The sequence below is a fragment of the Vanacampus margaritifer genome, chromosome 19 (genome assembly GCF_051991255.1).
Source record: "Vanacampus margaritifer isolate UIUO_Vmar chromosome 19, RoL_Vmar_1.0, whole genome shotgun sequence".
NCBI classification, from domain to species: Eukaryota; Metazoa; Chordata; class Actinopteri; order Syngnathiformes; family Syngnathidae; genus Vanacampus; species Vanacampus margaritifer.
In genome coordinates, this window is record NC_135450.1 from 12,874,653 (window position 1) to 12,889,199 (window position 14,547).

At 38.2% G+C, this 14,547-nt stretch overlaps 3 protein-coding genes across 5 annotated transcripts; 1 reads left to right on the forward strand and 2 right to left on the reverse strand.

Annotated features, from left to right (window-relative positions):
* Nucleotides 1–225: 225 nt before the first annotated feature.
* On the forward strand, nt 226–11,416 carry rars2 (arginyl-tRNA synthetase 2, mitochondrial). Of its 3 annotated transcripts, none has more exons than XM_077552290.1 (20): nt 226–401; nt 535–608; nt 714–816; nt 930–1,013; nt 1,095–1,251; nt 1,333–1,416; nt 1,516–1,592; nt 2,773–2,931; nt 3,006–3,112; nt 3,201–3,293; nt 3,380–3,440; nt 3,526–3,602; nt 5,106–5,230; nt 5,342–5,409; nt 5,487–5,596; nt 5,696–5,788; nt 5,871–5,945; nt 6,033–6,096; nt 6,563–6,645; nt 9,346–11,416. In XM_077552290.1, exons 1-20 carry the CDS (start codon nt 366–368, stop codon nt 9,401–9,403), a joined length of 1,788 nt encoding a protein of 595 aa, XP_077408416.1. In that variant the 5' UTR covers nt 226–365; the 3' UTR covers nt 9,404–11,416. The 3 variants fall into 3 exon arrangements, with proteins under 3 accessions (XP_077408416.1, XP_077408418.1, XP_077408417.1); XM_077552291.1 differs by having other exon boundaries at nt 241–415; XM_077552292.1 differs by lacking the exon at nt 9,346–11,416 and having other exon boundaries at nt 227–401; nt 6,523–6,690.
* slc35a1 (solute carrier family 35 member A1) lies at nt 6,630–10,394 on the reverse strand. The gene is made up of 8 exons (XM_077552293.1): nt 10,244–10,394; nt 9,627–9,810; nt 9,400–9,559; nt 8,344–8,496; nt 8,202–8,268; nt 7,950–8,126; nt 7,727–7,861; nt 6,630–7,436 (listed from the first exon to the last, which is right to left on the reverse strand). Exons 1-8 carry the CDS (start codon nt 10,251–10,253, stop codon nt 7,303–7,305), a joined length of 1,020 nt encoding a protein of 339 aa, XP_077408419.1. The 5' UTR covers nt 10,254–10,394; the 3' UTR covers nt 6,630–7,302.
* Nucleotides 11,410–12,960, reverse strand: LOC144039215 (protein yippee-like 5). The gene is made up of 3 exons (XM_077552295.1): nt 12,750–12,960; nt 12,200–12,348; nt 11,410–12,091 (listed from the first exon to the last, which is right to left on the reverse strand). The coding sequence occupies exons 2-3, from the start codon at nt 12,338–12,340 to the stop codon at nt 11,870–11,872; spliced, it is 363 nt and encodes a 120-aa protein (XP_077408421.1). The 5' UTR covers nt 12,341–12,348; nt 12,750–12,960; the 3' UTR covers nt 11,410–11,869.
* Nucleotides 12,961–14,547: the final 1,587 nt, after the last annotated feature.

Sequence of the window (14,547 nt, forward strand, 5' to 3'; positions counted from 1 at the left end):
TTCTTGTTTCTAGCACCGGATATAGAAAATACATGTATGTCTTAAGAAATATCTCAAAAAGTAAAAAGAGAGTTTTTAAATTTTACATGTGGACTGATAATCCTTTATTTTATTTTTGTTTTGTGACACAATTGGATGCTACGCATATTGTGGACAGTGATAATCGAACTACACTCTTACGCTTGGTGACGTCACAGAAACGCGGCCTGTGATTAGACGAGATACCGGAAAAGGTTTAGCGAAACAGGAAGTATAGTCTAGCAATCGTTTAGTAATCACGTGAACGCATCCTTGATACATAATTGTAATTGTTGTTTTAATATATATATATATTTATAACTCTACATGTTTCACGCTCTAGGAATATGGCTTCTTTTTTCAGGCGAACGATAGCAGCGAAGGTAACGAAGAAGAGGTGACACTGCTATGCTAAACACGAGCGTCCCTTCAGGGGCAAATCATACGTGGTTGGGTCTCTTTGCTCTCCTCAACCAAAAATAATCTGGTTTGTTCATTGTTTATACTTTTGTATAGCTGGGCAGGACGCTGCAGCAGTCCGATGACGTCTTCATGCCTGCTCTTTCAGCTGTCCCTGTCTTTAAGAAACAGTTAAGCTTCTTGTTTTTTCCCCTCCACGCTCATTCTGTCACACGGAAAGCTTGACCTTTTTTTTTACCACATTTCCCAAACCTTTGTGGAACTTTTCTCCTCAGGCAGACTGGTGACTTGAGGTTGTCTATTAACATTTTAAGAACTAATGGGGTCCTACCAGCTAATGGAGACATCCAGGCGCAAGCAGAACACTTGGCCAATCAGGTAGGATTGGATTAGAGAAAATTCATTGAATAGCCACTATTATTTTTTCCCCTGTAGTAACAATACAGCAATTAAAGTAAATGTGTGCCCAAATCCATATTTATATTTTTCAGCTGAAGCAGGACAGCGTGGTGCAGGACATAGCAGCAAGAAATGGTGTCATCAACTTCAAAATTAATCGCAAACTTCTTGCCCAGGTTTGTAAGATTCTTATTTACTAAAATTGTTGACTAGGTTTTCTGTCCCTGACCCGCCGCTTATGTTGTTTTCTAATCTAGAAAATACTGGAACCATTTGGAACGGGGCACGATGGCAAAATTGGGCTTCACAGTGAACTTTTTGATTCTCTAAAGAAGGGAACGACATTAGTAGAGTACAGCTCTCCAAACATTGCCAAAAAGTTCCATGCGGGACATTTACGATCTACGATTATAGGTGAGTTTTTGCTAGTAATATTAAGCACAATAATGATAATACTGTTGAACATTAGATCAGGATAACAGACTCTTTCTTCAGGTAACTTCATTGCCAACTTGAAGGAATCTCTTGGGAACAAAGTTATTCGAATGAACTATCTTGGAGACTGGGGACTGCAGTTTGGTGAGCGATTATCGGGAGGGTAAAAGCCTAAAAGCCTTCACTTTTGTGGACATTTTCTTGAATACCGTCCTTTTTTTTTGGTCAACTTTTTGTCTTTAGGTTTGCTGGGAGCTGGTTTCAGTCAGTTTGGCAGCCAGGAGAAATTGAAAGAAAATCCTCTACAGCATTTATTCGAGGTAAGACTGCATATCCAGTAAACTTGTCTTGAAAAATTCTGATGTTTGATCTTACATTTAATTTCTAAATGGAATTAAAAGGTATTGAATTCACCTTGAAGACAATAAAAAACATTTTTTTTCTAAATTGAGTGTTAACAACCCTGCCACATTTGAATGATTGAAAAAAATTGGCAAGTAAATCAAGGCTTCAAAATAATAATAACAAAATGTGTATATATATATATATATATATATATATATATATATATATATATATATATATATATATATATATATATGCTTCTTTTAACTCATTGACTGCCATTGACGTCAAAAATTAATTTGAACTATTTCTGTTAGTTTCACATTTTTTTCACTTTTGTGTACAAGAGTATGAAAAAATAAATAAATATATTGTTCATTTAGAACAGATGTAAAATTTATGATTAATCGTGAGTTAACTATTGAAGTTATGCGATTAATTACAATTAAAAAATGTAATCGCCTGACGCGATTAAAAAAAAAAAAAGAGATTATTTAAAAAAAAAAATAGCAGCGTCAGGCGATTAATTTTTCAAATTGTAATTAATCGCATAATTTCATAAGTTAACTCGTGATTAACTCTTTGACTGCCAAAAACGTTAAATAACGTTTAGTAAAATCCTATGGAGGAGTGCCAAAGACGTTAAAATACGTTTTTTTTTTCAAAACAGAGGTGAAACTAACCATTTTCTATTGTTGATTACTGAAAAACGGAATAAGGTAGAAACAAACTTTTTTTTCTGATGAAAGATGAGAGTCCAATCTTTCATTTGGTAGTATGTGTGTTTCCATAGTCCAAACACATAATTTTCTGTGGACCTTGAAAGATCAGTCAGTAATGCTTAAATCGGCTGGCACCCACGGCATCCCTTTTCTGAAAACGTCTGGCAGTCAAAGAGTTAATAATTTTTTTTTTATATCTGTTCTAAATGTACAATAAAAAAATTCTAGGTTTTCATACTCTTGTAAGTGTAAAAAAATGTTAAACTAATAGAAATAGTCGTCTATAACCGTCAATGGCAGTGAATGAGTTAAGGGGAGCACAATATGGACCTGGAAAAAAAAAAGTCCTACTGCTGCCTAGTACTGTATTTCTTGAATTTCTCCTGGAATCTATCAATTAATTATATAACTAATGATCATGTATGTATTGCAGGTATACGTGAAGGTCAACAAGGAAGCGGAGCACAATGAGGACATCACAGTAGCGGCCAGGGACTTCTTTCGCCAGCTGGAGCAGAACGAGAGTCAAGCTATGTCGCTATGGCAACGGTTCCGGGACATAACCGTGAGCGAGTATCGGCACGTTTACGAGGTGCTGCCCGCCGCTTACGTCGCTCTGCCGCGAAGCCCGACATCAACTTCATATCGATGCGTTTTGATTGCCAGCGGTTAGGCGTCCACTTTGACGTCTACTCGGGGGAATCCTTTCACCAGGAGGGAGTCCGGGAGGTGGTGCGGCAGCTGCAGGACCGAGGCCTGTTGAAAATCACCGAGTATGTGCTGGCATTGGATCACTCGGAACTTTTTTCTTTTTTTTTTTAATGCAAACTTTATGACATTGCAAAAATGTGTGTTTTCAAGGAAGGGGACGGGCGTCGTGGATCTCTCAGACGGAGACGTGAGCAACATCTGTACTGTCCTCCGCAGCGACGGGACAAGTCTCTACATCACCAGGTGGCTGCCTTTCATAAACTGAAATGTAGAAACTAAAGCTCCACACACCGTAAACATGAGGGAGAAAAAGTTTGTTTTTATTTCAGGGACATGGCAGCAGCTATCGACCGGAAAGAAAAGTACAATTTTGATGAGATGATTTATGTGGTAAGAACATTGAAAGCGTGAATGCCGCTCATCAGGTTAATATGACTTTCCTCGAACAAACCGTTGTTATCTCTCATTTTTCAAGACAGATAAAAATCAGACGCATCACTTCCAGCAGTTGTTCCTGATCCTGCAAGCGATGGGACATTCCTGGGCTGACAGGTAGCGCGCAAGAAGCTACATGCGACCTCACAGTTTTTATCAATAGTTACAATACCCCAAAATGGGGGCCTCAGTTTACACAACTGAGTCCAGAATTATGGCCCTGATTCAGAATGCTATCTGTATTATTTTATAATGTGCGTCGTGTGTACTATTTGACCTATAATGTATAATTATGACCTCAGTTAATTAGCATTGCATACATGAGACATTTAAAATAAATAAACTGACTTGACACTCTTATGTACAAAACCACAATAGCAAACCATCCCCTCTAATACCAGCTTCTTCTTCCTTTTTTTTTACAGTATTGTGAGTTTTTATACAATATTTTATTTTGATATGGCCAACCTCCCCACTATAACCATATATATCATGATAATTATATCGTATCATGACGTTTGGATATCGTTATAATAGGGATAGATCAATAATTAGCCTGGCTGATCATCGACCCCAACATTTTGACAAATATTAACTTATTCAATGCCATTGACGACTATAGACGTAAAAAATTAATGTGAACTATTTCTATTAATTAAAAAAAAAAAATCATTTCATTAAATTTTTTATGAAAACCTAGAATTTCTTTTATTGTACATTTATAACAGATATAAAATTATCATGTGATTAATTACGATTAAACACCCCTTATTTTTTATTTTTTTTAAATTAGGCCCGTCAGGCGATTCAAATTTTTAATTGTAATTAATCACATTAATTCACTAGTTAACTCAGGATTAATCACAAATTTTATGTGTTCTAAATTTACAATAATATTTTTCTAGGTTTTCATACTCTTGTTAGCAAAAGTGGAAAAAAATGTTAAACTAATAGAAATAGTTGAAATGATTTTTTTTTTTTTTACGTCTATAGCCGTCAATGGCAGTGAATGAGTTAATATCTGCCCTTTTTCAAACTCTGGTTTATAATAGGTCAAGCTAAACCCATTTTAATCTGAGTTAAATTTTTATTTCAATTTTCAGTTAACTTTATATGAGATGCTGCTGACCCTGGGAACCTTCTGAAACCTTAAACAATTAAAACAAAGACCTTTCAGGTATTTTTAACTTATGGAAAAAAATATTTACTATAGCGAGCTATGGTGTTTACTTAAGTTAACATTTAACTTTTTAAGACGTACTGACAACATTGGGAATTCCCCGATCTTTTTTTTTTTTTTTTTTATTGAAAATGAAGTATATTTTCTAAAATAATTAAAAAAAAACTTCTACATTTTGAAAAGTCTGAAAATTAGCTTTAAGACATTGCAACAAAGTCAATATTGGCATTCTTTTTTTTTTTTTTTAATTTGACGCCAATATTCCCCCCTTTTGACTGAAAATGATTATCAAATATCAATTATCATTGACTACTAATAATCGGCATTGGTATTGGCCCTGAAAAAAAAAAACATATCAGTCCATCTCTAATTTATAATCCCCTTAAGATGACATTTGTGACTAATATACGGCTGACAAAAACATCTGCCGTTTTGCGCAGGTGTCATCATGTGCCCTTCGGCCTGGTGAAGGGCATGAAGACCCGCACCGGAGAGGTGGTCTTCTTAGAGGACCTTCTGGACGAGGCTCGCGCGAGAATGTTGCACAATATGAGCCAATCCAAAAGTACAAGCCGCCTCAACTTTACTCATCCGCATGAACTTCGCTTGTGTGGGTTGAAATGTAAAAAAAAAAAAATTTTTTTTTTTTTATCACGCCCTCATCCCTGTCTTGCAGTGACAAAGGAAATGGACGATCCAGAGGACACGGCGCAGAAAGTGGGAATCAGTGCGTTAATCTTCCAGGTGAGCAATGACATTCACTTTTTTTTTTTTTTTTTTTTCAAAATGGTGGAAGATGAAACAAAAAAAAAATGTTTTAGGATTTTAAAGGTCCACTGCACGGGGACTACAAGTTTGACTGGGACAAAATGCTGCAGGCTCAGGGAGACACGGGCGTTTTCCTCCAGTACACGCACGCACGTCTCTGCAGGTGTTGTTATTATGGGATGTAAAAGGGACGATTTAAAAAAAAAAAAAAAAAAAGTTGGCTTCGGCTTCATTCCAACATGATGAAGTCTCGTTTGTGCAGTTTAATCCGAATGAACAACGACGACGACGCCACGTTCGACCCGTCCCTCCTAAGCGAACCGTCGGGCGTCTCCATCCTTCAGCACCTCCTCCGGTACCTTCGACAACACTCGTCGTCGTTATTCAGCGCCCGCCAATCAAAACGTCCTTCCTTTTTTTTTGTCCCCACCCCACAGCTACGACGAGGTGTTGTACCAGTCGGCCCAGGATCTGCAACCCAAGCACCTGCTCGTCTTCCTGCTGAAGCTGTGGTAAGCACCCTAAGCAAAGGATGTCCCGGGTGTGACTGAGCGAGCCGGGCGCGGGAACATTCACAGCTGTTTCTCATGCTCTTGTAGCCACCTGGCAGCCTCGGCGCACAGAGAGCTGCCGGTCAAAGGGAGCCCGAAACACGTTGCTCAGGTAACCAAAAAAAAAAAAAAAGCACGTAAAAAGTTTTATCACAATTATTTTGGATGCAAAAATGGAAGCACGTGTAATATTTTTTGACTCCTCTAGATGGTGCTATTTCATTGCACTAGTCTTTATCTTCAAACCAATAGCACCATCTAGAGGAGTTAAAAATATTGCGAGTGGTTCATGAAGCTTCATTTTTGCACTACAAATTGAGAGAAAACATAAAAACATGATTAGCGTCTTCAGATATTATTTATACTTAAGGTGCTTAACTAAATGTTATTTCAGAAGTGTGTATCAAATAGGTACCAGTTTCAAAAAGCTTGGTTGCACTATATCATTTAAAAGCATCTATTGAGACCTTGAGGACAATTATACATTAAATAATTTTTTTTTTTTTTTTTACAATTCAATAAGTGATTTTTTTTACAGATAAGTCGAAATCACATCTGGATTTTCTGAATGCTCACAGGCAAGGAAGAGACTTTTCAGCGGGACCTGCTCGGTCCTGGCCAACGGGATGAAAATTCTTGGCATCATGCCAGTGGACAAAATGTAAATATTTATTTTAACCACGATTTAATAAAAGAATCAAAATCAGTCATTTGTAACGACAACGTTGTCACCCTTCGGAGTGGTTTGACTTGCTTGGCAGGAACAGAAAAGCCGTTTACAAAGAAAACATTCCTCCGGATGAGGTCTTAAAGATAGCACGCGCATCCGTCGTTGTCATAAATGTTCACATTTCATTCACTTTAGTCTGAACACAAAATATAGAACTGTAATATGTTGTCAATTTCAAGTATGAAAAAAAACTTCTGTACATTCATAATCTGTGTATTACACCGGGCGGGCTCTGGGTTCCGAGAAGACCGAGCCCTCCTAACAAAAACAAAAACGTAAAGAATTCACGGCATTTTTTGACCTGTTAGAAAAGAAATGAATGACAAGTGCAGTTGTTGGTCCTTAAGTTTTCTAACAGTGTCTCACTTCAGGTCACTCGTATTCACAAGTTATGTACAGTCTTTACAATGAAGGAGAAAAAAAAATCACTTTTCCTCCCACCAGTAAGTGGCGTTGCAGTGCTTCATTTACACCCTGCGCAGACAAAATCCACATAATTGGATTATTAGAGAATGATTAAAAAAAACAAAACAGTGTTGATTGCGAGGTGGAGGAACCCGATTCCTGGGCTCTTTTTTTGGGGGGGGGTCACACAGCAATCAGATTCTGTTTGGACCCTCTGTCTGCGGGTTCCAGGCTGATTGTGGACGTGTCCTGCTTCGGAAGTCCGTATAGATAGATGGACAGGCACACCAGGCTGGCTCCGGATACGAATGCGGCCGCTGCGGGAGACGTCAAACACATTCAGGAAGTGAAGTGAGATGATCGAAACGAAATTTCTGAATGCGTCTTAACGCAAACTGAATGGAAATAGGATATGTATTAAAATATGTACTTTCTGATGTCAGTAACTGAAACAAATAACACTTTTGTATGACGTTCCACTTGAACTTTAACCCCCACATACACACACACACAAAAAAAGCAAATCTCTTGACGTTTACGGAACAGCCTGTTCAACCGCACAAACGTCTCCCAATGCAAACAATGGCCCAAAGAGATTTCATCTTACTTATATGCAATCCAAACAAGATGACGGACGCCACGGTGGAGAGGACGATGGCGGCGGCGGCCGAGAATCCCTTCATGATGTTGTCGGTGTACTTGACCACGACGGACGTGTACAGGCCTCCCACGCTCGCCAGGACTGCCGGCGAGACGGCGTCAGGCGCGGCCCACAACGCAAACAAAACCTCCGCCGTTTTTTTTTTTAATTTTTTTTTTTTTATACTCACACACGACAAAGCACACGCACGGCGTGTAACCGAAGAAGAAGCCTTTTTCCATCACCTTCTCGCCGTCGTTGGCCATCACGCCGACGAAGGTGATGGCGATTCCCGAAATGTACATCTGGATGTTCCTCACCCACAATGACGTGTCGGAGCTCTTCAGGACCTTCTCAAAGTAAACGCCTGAAAAGCGCACTTAAGCGTAAACTTACAACAAATTTAAACATTTTAAAATAGTGGAGTGGTGAGCTTTGCTACCTGCGAACCCGGAGCAGAGCACAGCGATGATGACGGCCATGAGCCCAACAAAAGGGTTTTGCTCAATCTGGACATAAGAAGAAGAGAAGATGATGCAGGCCGGGTTCAGAATCACCCCCCAACCCCACGGTCCGAGGCCTACTTGGACTTTGGCGGCATCTCCCGCCTTCCACTGCACGAGGGCGACCCCCAGGCCCAACATGCAGACGGAGAACCACTGCCTCCTGCTGAGGGTCCGTTTTAGCATGAAGACCATGCAGAGCGCCGTGCACAGGATCTTCAGCTGGTACGTCACCTGCACACAGAAACGCGACGTCAGGGGAAAAGCTACCATTTTAGATTTTTTATTATTATTATTATTATTATTAGGATTTGTGACAGAAAAATACATTTGTGTCGCCAAAATGTGACCCCTACAATGTAAAAAAAAATAAATAAAAAATGATGCATTGTGTCATTAAAAAAAAAATCCACTTTTAAATGGTTCATAGCACACCAATGCTATTTTTAACTGCAGAGCAATTTACAGGTCTACATTAACTCATTCACTGCCATTGACGGCTAAAAACGTCAAAAATACATTTGAACTATTTCTATTAGTTTAACATTTTTTTCCCTCTTGTTGACAAGAGAATGAAAATATTTTTTGTATTTAATGTACATTCAGAACAGATATAAAATTTATGATTAATCGTGTGTTAACGAGTAAAGTCATGCGATTAATTACGATTAAAATTTTAATCGCTTGACGGCCCTAATTTTTAATAATCTTTTTTTTTTTTCATTCGCTGCCTATAAACGGCTATAAAATTAATTTTAACTAATTTATATTAGTTTAACATTTTTCCTACTTTTGTTAAGAGTATGAAAACATAGATTTTTTTTTCATTGTACAGTTAGAACAGATATAAAATTTGTGATTAATCGTGGGTTAACTAGTGAAGTCATACGATTAATTACAATTAAAAAAAATTATTGCCCGACGCCCCTAATTTTTCATCTATATTTTTTAATGAATTTATGGCAGTGAATGAGTTAAAACAAAAGGTGACGACCTCCAAATATTGCTGAAAATTTGTGGGCGTGCCACCCAAACTTTTGAGACTAAAACTTAACACTAACATGTTTTTTTTTTTTTAATCAGGCAAATGGAAGAGGTGTCACTGGGGAGCGTGTGCGACCTGACACGGAAGCCTACCTGATAAACCGCAGCGTCGAGGTTGCTCAACGCCAGGAACGCCATGTTGTTCTGGACCGCGTACACCACCGACGGCACACTCAGCTTCAGCAGCCCTCTGGGGTTGCACAATATGTGCTCCTGGATGGTGCCCAGCAGTCTTCTTGGACTTCCAGATTCTCTGAGAAACACATGGAACAGGATTGAATGGAATCCAATACTGTATGGAAGTGCTGCGGTTCGAGTACCTTGCCAGCATCCCAGTGCTCAGTATGAGCTTGATGACCTCTGTGATGCACACGGCGGTGGTGGAGAAGTACAGGTCCTTTTCGGGCAAGGCGGTCCTGGTGTAGCGGAGAACCACAGTATAGGTGGCCGCTACCAGAGTCATCACCGTCAGGCAGTACAGCTTGAAAGCCAGGCTCACGTTCTCTGCGTTGGACGCCGTTAACGTCATGTTATTTCTTGGATTCGGATTCATGCAAAGCGCCACCAGTTTGAGACACACCTCAAGTTACAAGTTACTTCTAATTCATTGTACATTATCGTGAATAATCAATGACATTCATTTAAGTGAAGATTGTTAAAAAGAACATGTCAACCAGCTTTCACGTTTTCAAATTCTACCACTCAACATTCCTTGAAATTCAATACGTTGGCGAGCGCTGCTCTAGATAGCGTTCATTGAACTGCTGCCATTTGTGGACATTTGGTGACTATAGTTGAAAATCATCTGCGTAGCCGTGAAAAACAACGTCGGCGTGTACAATCAAGCACAACTCGCGTCTTTAGCATTGTTTTTCATTTCCGTTCTTGTGGCGATAGTTAGCTGAATAGAAAGCCTTGGGGGGGGGGGCTTACTCACCGTCTCCCATTGTTGCTATGCTGCGTGTTCGTCCGCGTTATTAGGTTAAATCATCCTTTCTTTTTTTGCCGTGAAAATGCAACACGCCCAGTCACCGCTCCGCGAGGGCGTCTGCGCCTCACTTCTCCGCCTAAAGTCTACATAACCCAATGCTGAACGCCGCACTCGGCCTGCTCGAACCCGCCTACATGGGAAGTCATGTACGGTGGGCCGATGTGATCATACAACGCATATTCGCGTTTATTTGGGGGGGTGGGGGGGAGCGCCGTACGGCGTTCACTTCCGCCTTTCGCCTGACGTTTATTTCGAGAAGCGTCACACGCTTTTTCCACCGTCTGGCGGAATTATTATAATAATTTGGCGTAAAACAATAATCAGATTTGTTAACAATTCATCTATCATAACAGCTATCAGTACTTAGAAGCACAATCCCAATCACTTCAGTAACCGCAAAGAACAATACTTGTATGATGTAACCCGCACACACACACTTTTGTCATGTTATTCGATAAATATTAATAAGTTAGGCTATACTAGATGACGTATGTGGATCAGTTATATGCTGGTGTGAGTCACACTCGTGCCACAGCAGTGAGGGTTCAAAGGTCCACTCCAGAAAGCACATTTTCTTTTGTTGAAGCCATTCTGTTGTTTACTTAAGCATATTGAGAATAGCAAACAAGACAAAAACTAATTAAAAAAAAGGTGTGACTTTGTAAGATGTCTTTTTTGTTTTGTTTTGGGGACAATAATGAAACTGAATTGAAATGTTGGAATCACTTGCTGTGTTCAAAAAGGTTTAAAATTACTTTAATTTAGAGGTTTTGATATCAATCATCCAAACGTTACAATTCCAGTTTCTCCTATTTACACCTGATTTATGTAATTTGTTTTAATAAAGTACTAAAAATAAAAAATAAACATAAATCAGGTGTAAATAGAAGAAACTGGAATTGTAATTTTGGGATTTTCTAAGGTCTTTCTTTTATTGTGTACAGTATTATAAATATTAAGATGGTTAGCATATTACATTTATAGGATACATTTTTTTTTCATTCTTCAAAACTGCTCACTTTAAGTGTGCTAACTGATGCTTTATGATTTTTTAAAAAATGTTTATATGAGACCACCCTGTAATAGTTTAGGGAAACACATACAACAAAAGCAACAGTCTCTACAAGTATGTCTTTATTATTCTTAAATAGCATATACTTCAACTTCATGTCATGAAATGCAACTTGACAGGTAACAGGAATCAAATCATCACACTTAGCTGACTGGTGCAAAAAAAAAAAAAAAGATACTGTATTCTTGACCTCACTCAATCAGACTGAACAGTCTAAATTGGCCCAAGCGTATTTTGCACGAATACACCAGCAAACATCACCGTTCTTTCCGGCCCAACTTCTCGAGAACATCCACTGAACACGATGACAGTCAAACCATCACAAAGAGAAATGGAAAGCCATGGTTGTCATCATCACACTTTTCCATGTCCAACCTCCTCATGTTCGAAAAACTCAAACTGTGATATTACATTGCCGTTATTGGGGGCTGAACCGGCAAGCTGCTGTCGGGAGGCGAAGCTGACTTAGCTGTACAAGAAAACAAGCAAGCGGCGTTGGCTCAGGAGTTGTCCGCGGGCACGTGCTCAAAGCCCTCGCTCTCCCTCACCAACGCCCGCTCCAGGATGACCCGGCCCTCCTTGTAGCGCTGACTTTCCTCCGTGGCAAATTCGTACATCCAGCCCAGCTTGCTGTTGCAGTTCTTGCAGCTGACGTCGCGCACCATGTGCCTTCCCGTCAGCATGACTCGGTCTTGAACTTCACTCTGCTGCAGGTTCACAACCTGGGGAGAGAGAGAAGGGGAAAAAAAATGTTCGTTTGGTTTAATAACCTCATACAAATCAGATGTCATTGCTGCTTCAAGTCCACAAGGGAAGCTGAACGCAGGTACCTTGTTGAACAAAAAGGCCCGGCCTGTCGCTCCAGTGAAGCGAGTGGAGATCAGCTCTGTTCGGTTGGTCAGAATAGTGTCACAGTTGGCGCAGGAGAACAGGCGAATGCCTCCAATGTGGTCCAAGAAGATGCGCCCCATGGTGGTCCCTTCAACAAAACGGCAAGGGAAGATGATGCAACAATCGCTTCATGTTTTTGGGAAAAATCAAAAATCTAGTGAGTGACAGGTTTCTAAATAGATGGACGGTAACAGTTTAGCAATTGTTTGTGCCTATTTTGCAGTATTAATCAAATGGGGGGGATCATAAATTCCGTGTGTTTGACGGTTGCGGCGTCTGCAAAGAGAAAAGCTCCAAAGGGACATTTCAGCTTCTACGTTGACTGAAATCAGTCTTGGTCGTGAGTTGTAGTCGATAGCATAAATGAATCAGCGGCTTAAGTGTCATCCTTGACCACATACTATGGCATTAACAATAAATACATACATAAACAATAACGTAAGTTTACATTGCCAAACGACAAAACAGGAACGCGGCAATATTTCCTACCTTCCTTGTGTCGATGCGAGATACTTAAGGAGTACTATATCAGAGATACCGCTGCGTAAGATTGATTTTAAACGCTTTTTCACACGTGTGAAAACGTTACGATTTTTATTTTTATTTTGATGGTTGATGTCAATAAAACAAACGTCGACGAGGAAAGGAAAAAAGTCACAAGGGCGTTTGTTGACTTCCTTCTTCTTCTTGTTCGTGATTTCCGGTAGACTGTGCACGTTGATGCATTGCTGCCCCCCACTGGTTAAACGAAGAACATGTTTAACCCACAGAATGAAAGTGAGTCGGTGCAGATTTTTTTTTTTTAAACTTGAATTCATTTTTTTTTAACTTTTATTTCTACCCACCACAGAGCCGAAAAAAATCCATTCAGTTCATTAGAAAAAATAAATAAATAGGATTGCCACAGACATGATTTTCTTTTTGCAATTTTGATGATTATTGCTTATAGCTAATGAACCCCCCAATTACAAAAGCACAGTTTTATTTTATTGACTTGACCCAAAATAAAAAAAATTATCTGGCATTGAATTGTCAATAGAAATTGAACCTATTATTAAGTAACTCATTCACTGCCATAGACGTTATAAAAATAATAATCAATTTTAACTATTTCTATTAGTTTTTAGTTTTTTTTTACTTTAGTTAACAAGAGCATGAAACCCTAAAAAAAAAGGTACATTTCGAACAGATATAAAAAAAAAAAAAAAAAAAGTCATGCGATTAATTACAATTACTAATATTAATTGCCTGACGCCCCTAATTTTTAATATTTTCTTTTTTTTAGATATTTTTTTAGGAATAAAAGATTATTACAAATTAGGGGCGTCAGGCTATTACAATTTTTAATTGTAATTAATCGCATGACTTCACCAGTTAACTCACGATTAATATTTTTTTTTATATTTATTCTAATACAAAAAAAAGTTAACTAAGGTGGGAAAAAATGTTAAACTAATAGAAATAGTTAAAATGAATTTTTGACGTCTATAGCCGTCAATGGCAGTGAATGAGTTAATAATCTTTTCTTTAAAAAAAAAAGATTTAAAAAAGAAAAAAATATATTTTAAAGGTAATCTTTTCTTTATTTAAAATAAATAAATAAAAGATTTAAAAAAGAAAAGATCATTAAAAATGAGGGGCGTCAGGCGATTGAAATTTGTCGTCGTAATTAATCGCATGACTTCACTAGTTAACTCACATTTTATATCTGTTTCTAAACATACAATAAAAAAAATTCTAGGTTTTCATACTCTTGTTAAAAAAAGTGGGGAAAAAATGTTAAACTAATAAAAAAAATAGTTCAAATGAATTTTTGACGTCTATAGCCGTCAATGGCAGTGAATGAGTTAATAATCTTTTCTTTAAAAAAAAAAAAAGATTTAAAAAAGAAAAAAATATCTTTTAAAGGTAATCTTTTCTTTATTTAAAATAAATAAATAAAAGATTTAAAAAAGAAAAGATCATTAAAAATGAGGGGCGTCAGGCGATTGAAATTTGCCGTCGTAATTAATCGCATGACTTCACTACTTAACTCACATTTTATATCTGTTTCTAAACATACAATAAAAAAAAATTCTAGGTTTTCATACTCTTGTTAAAAAAAGTGGGGAAAAATGTTAAACTAATAAAAAAAATAGTTCAAATGAATTTTTGACGTCTATAGCCGTCAATGGCAGTGAATGAGTTCAGTGCATCGCCAAAAACAAATATATTTGCTTTCGTTCTGTCCATGCAACATTTCCCCTGTAAAGTTAGCTACAAGTTAGCATACTCTGATTTCGCCACA

Excerpts from the sequence above, each read along its gene's own strand:
- rars2 (XM_077552290.1), top strand. The coding sequence starts at position 366 with ATGGCTTCTTTTTTCAGGCGAACGATAGCAGCGAAG. Across the intron at positions 609-713 it reads GTCCCTGTCTTTAAGAAACA|GCAGACTGGTGACTTGAGGT; the intron begins GTTAAGCTTCTT and ends TTTTCTCCTCAG. Across the intron at positions 1,417-1,515 it reads AGACTGGGGACTGCAGTTTG|GTTTGCTGGGAGCTGGTTTC; the intron begins GTGAGCGATTAT and ends TTTTGTCTTTAG.
- LOC144039215 (XM_077552295.1), bottom strand. The coding sequence starts at position 12,340 with ATGGGGCGCATCTTCTTGGACCACATTGGAGGCATTCGCCTGTTCTCC. Across the intron at positions 12,092-12,199 it reads GGGCCTTTTTGTTCAACAAG|GTTGTGAACCTGCAGCAGAG; the intron begins GTACCTGCGTTC and ends CTCTCTCCCCAG.
- slc35a1 (XM_077552293.1), bottom strand. Across the intron at positions 8,127-8,201 it reads GCTCTGCTCCGGGTTCGCAG|GCGTTTACTTTGAGAAGGTC; the intron begins GTAGCAAAGCTC and ends TGCGCTTTTCAG. Across the intron at positions 7,862-7,949 it reads GTGCGTGTGCTTTGTCGTGT|TCCTGGCGAGCGTGGGAGGC; the intron begins GTGAGTATAAAA and ends TCTCGCCGGCAG.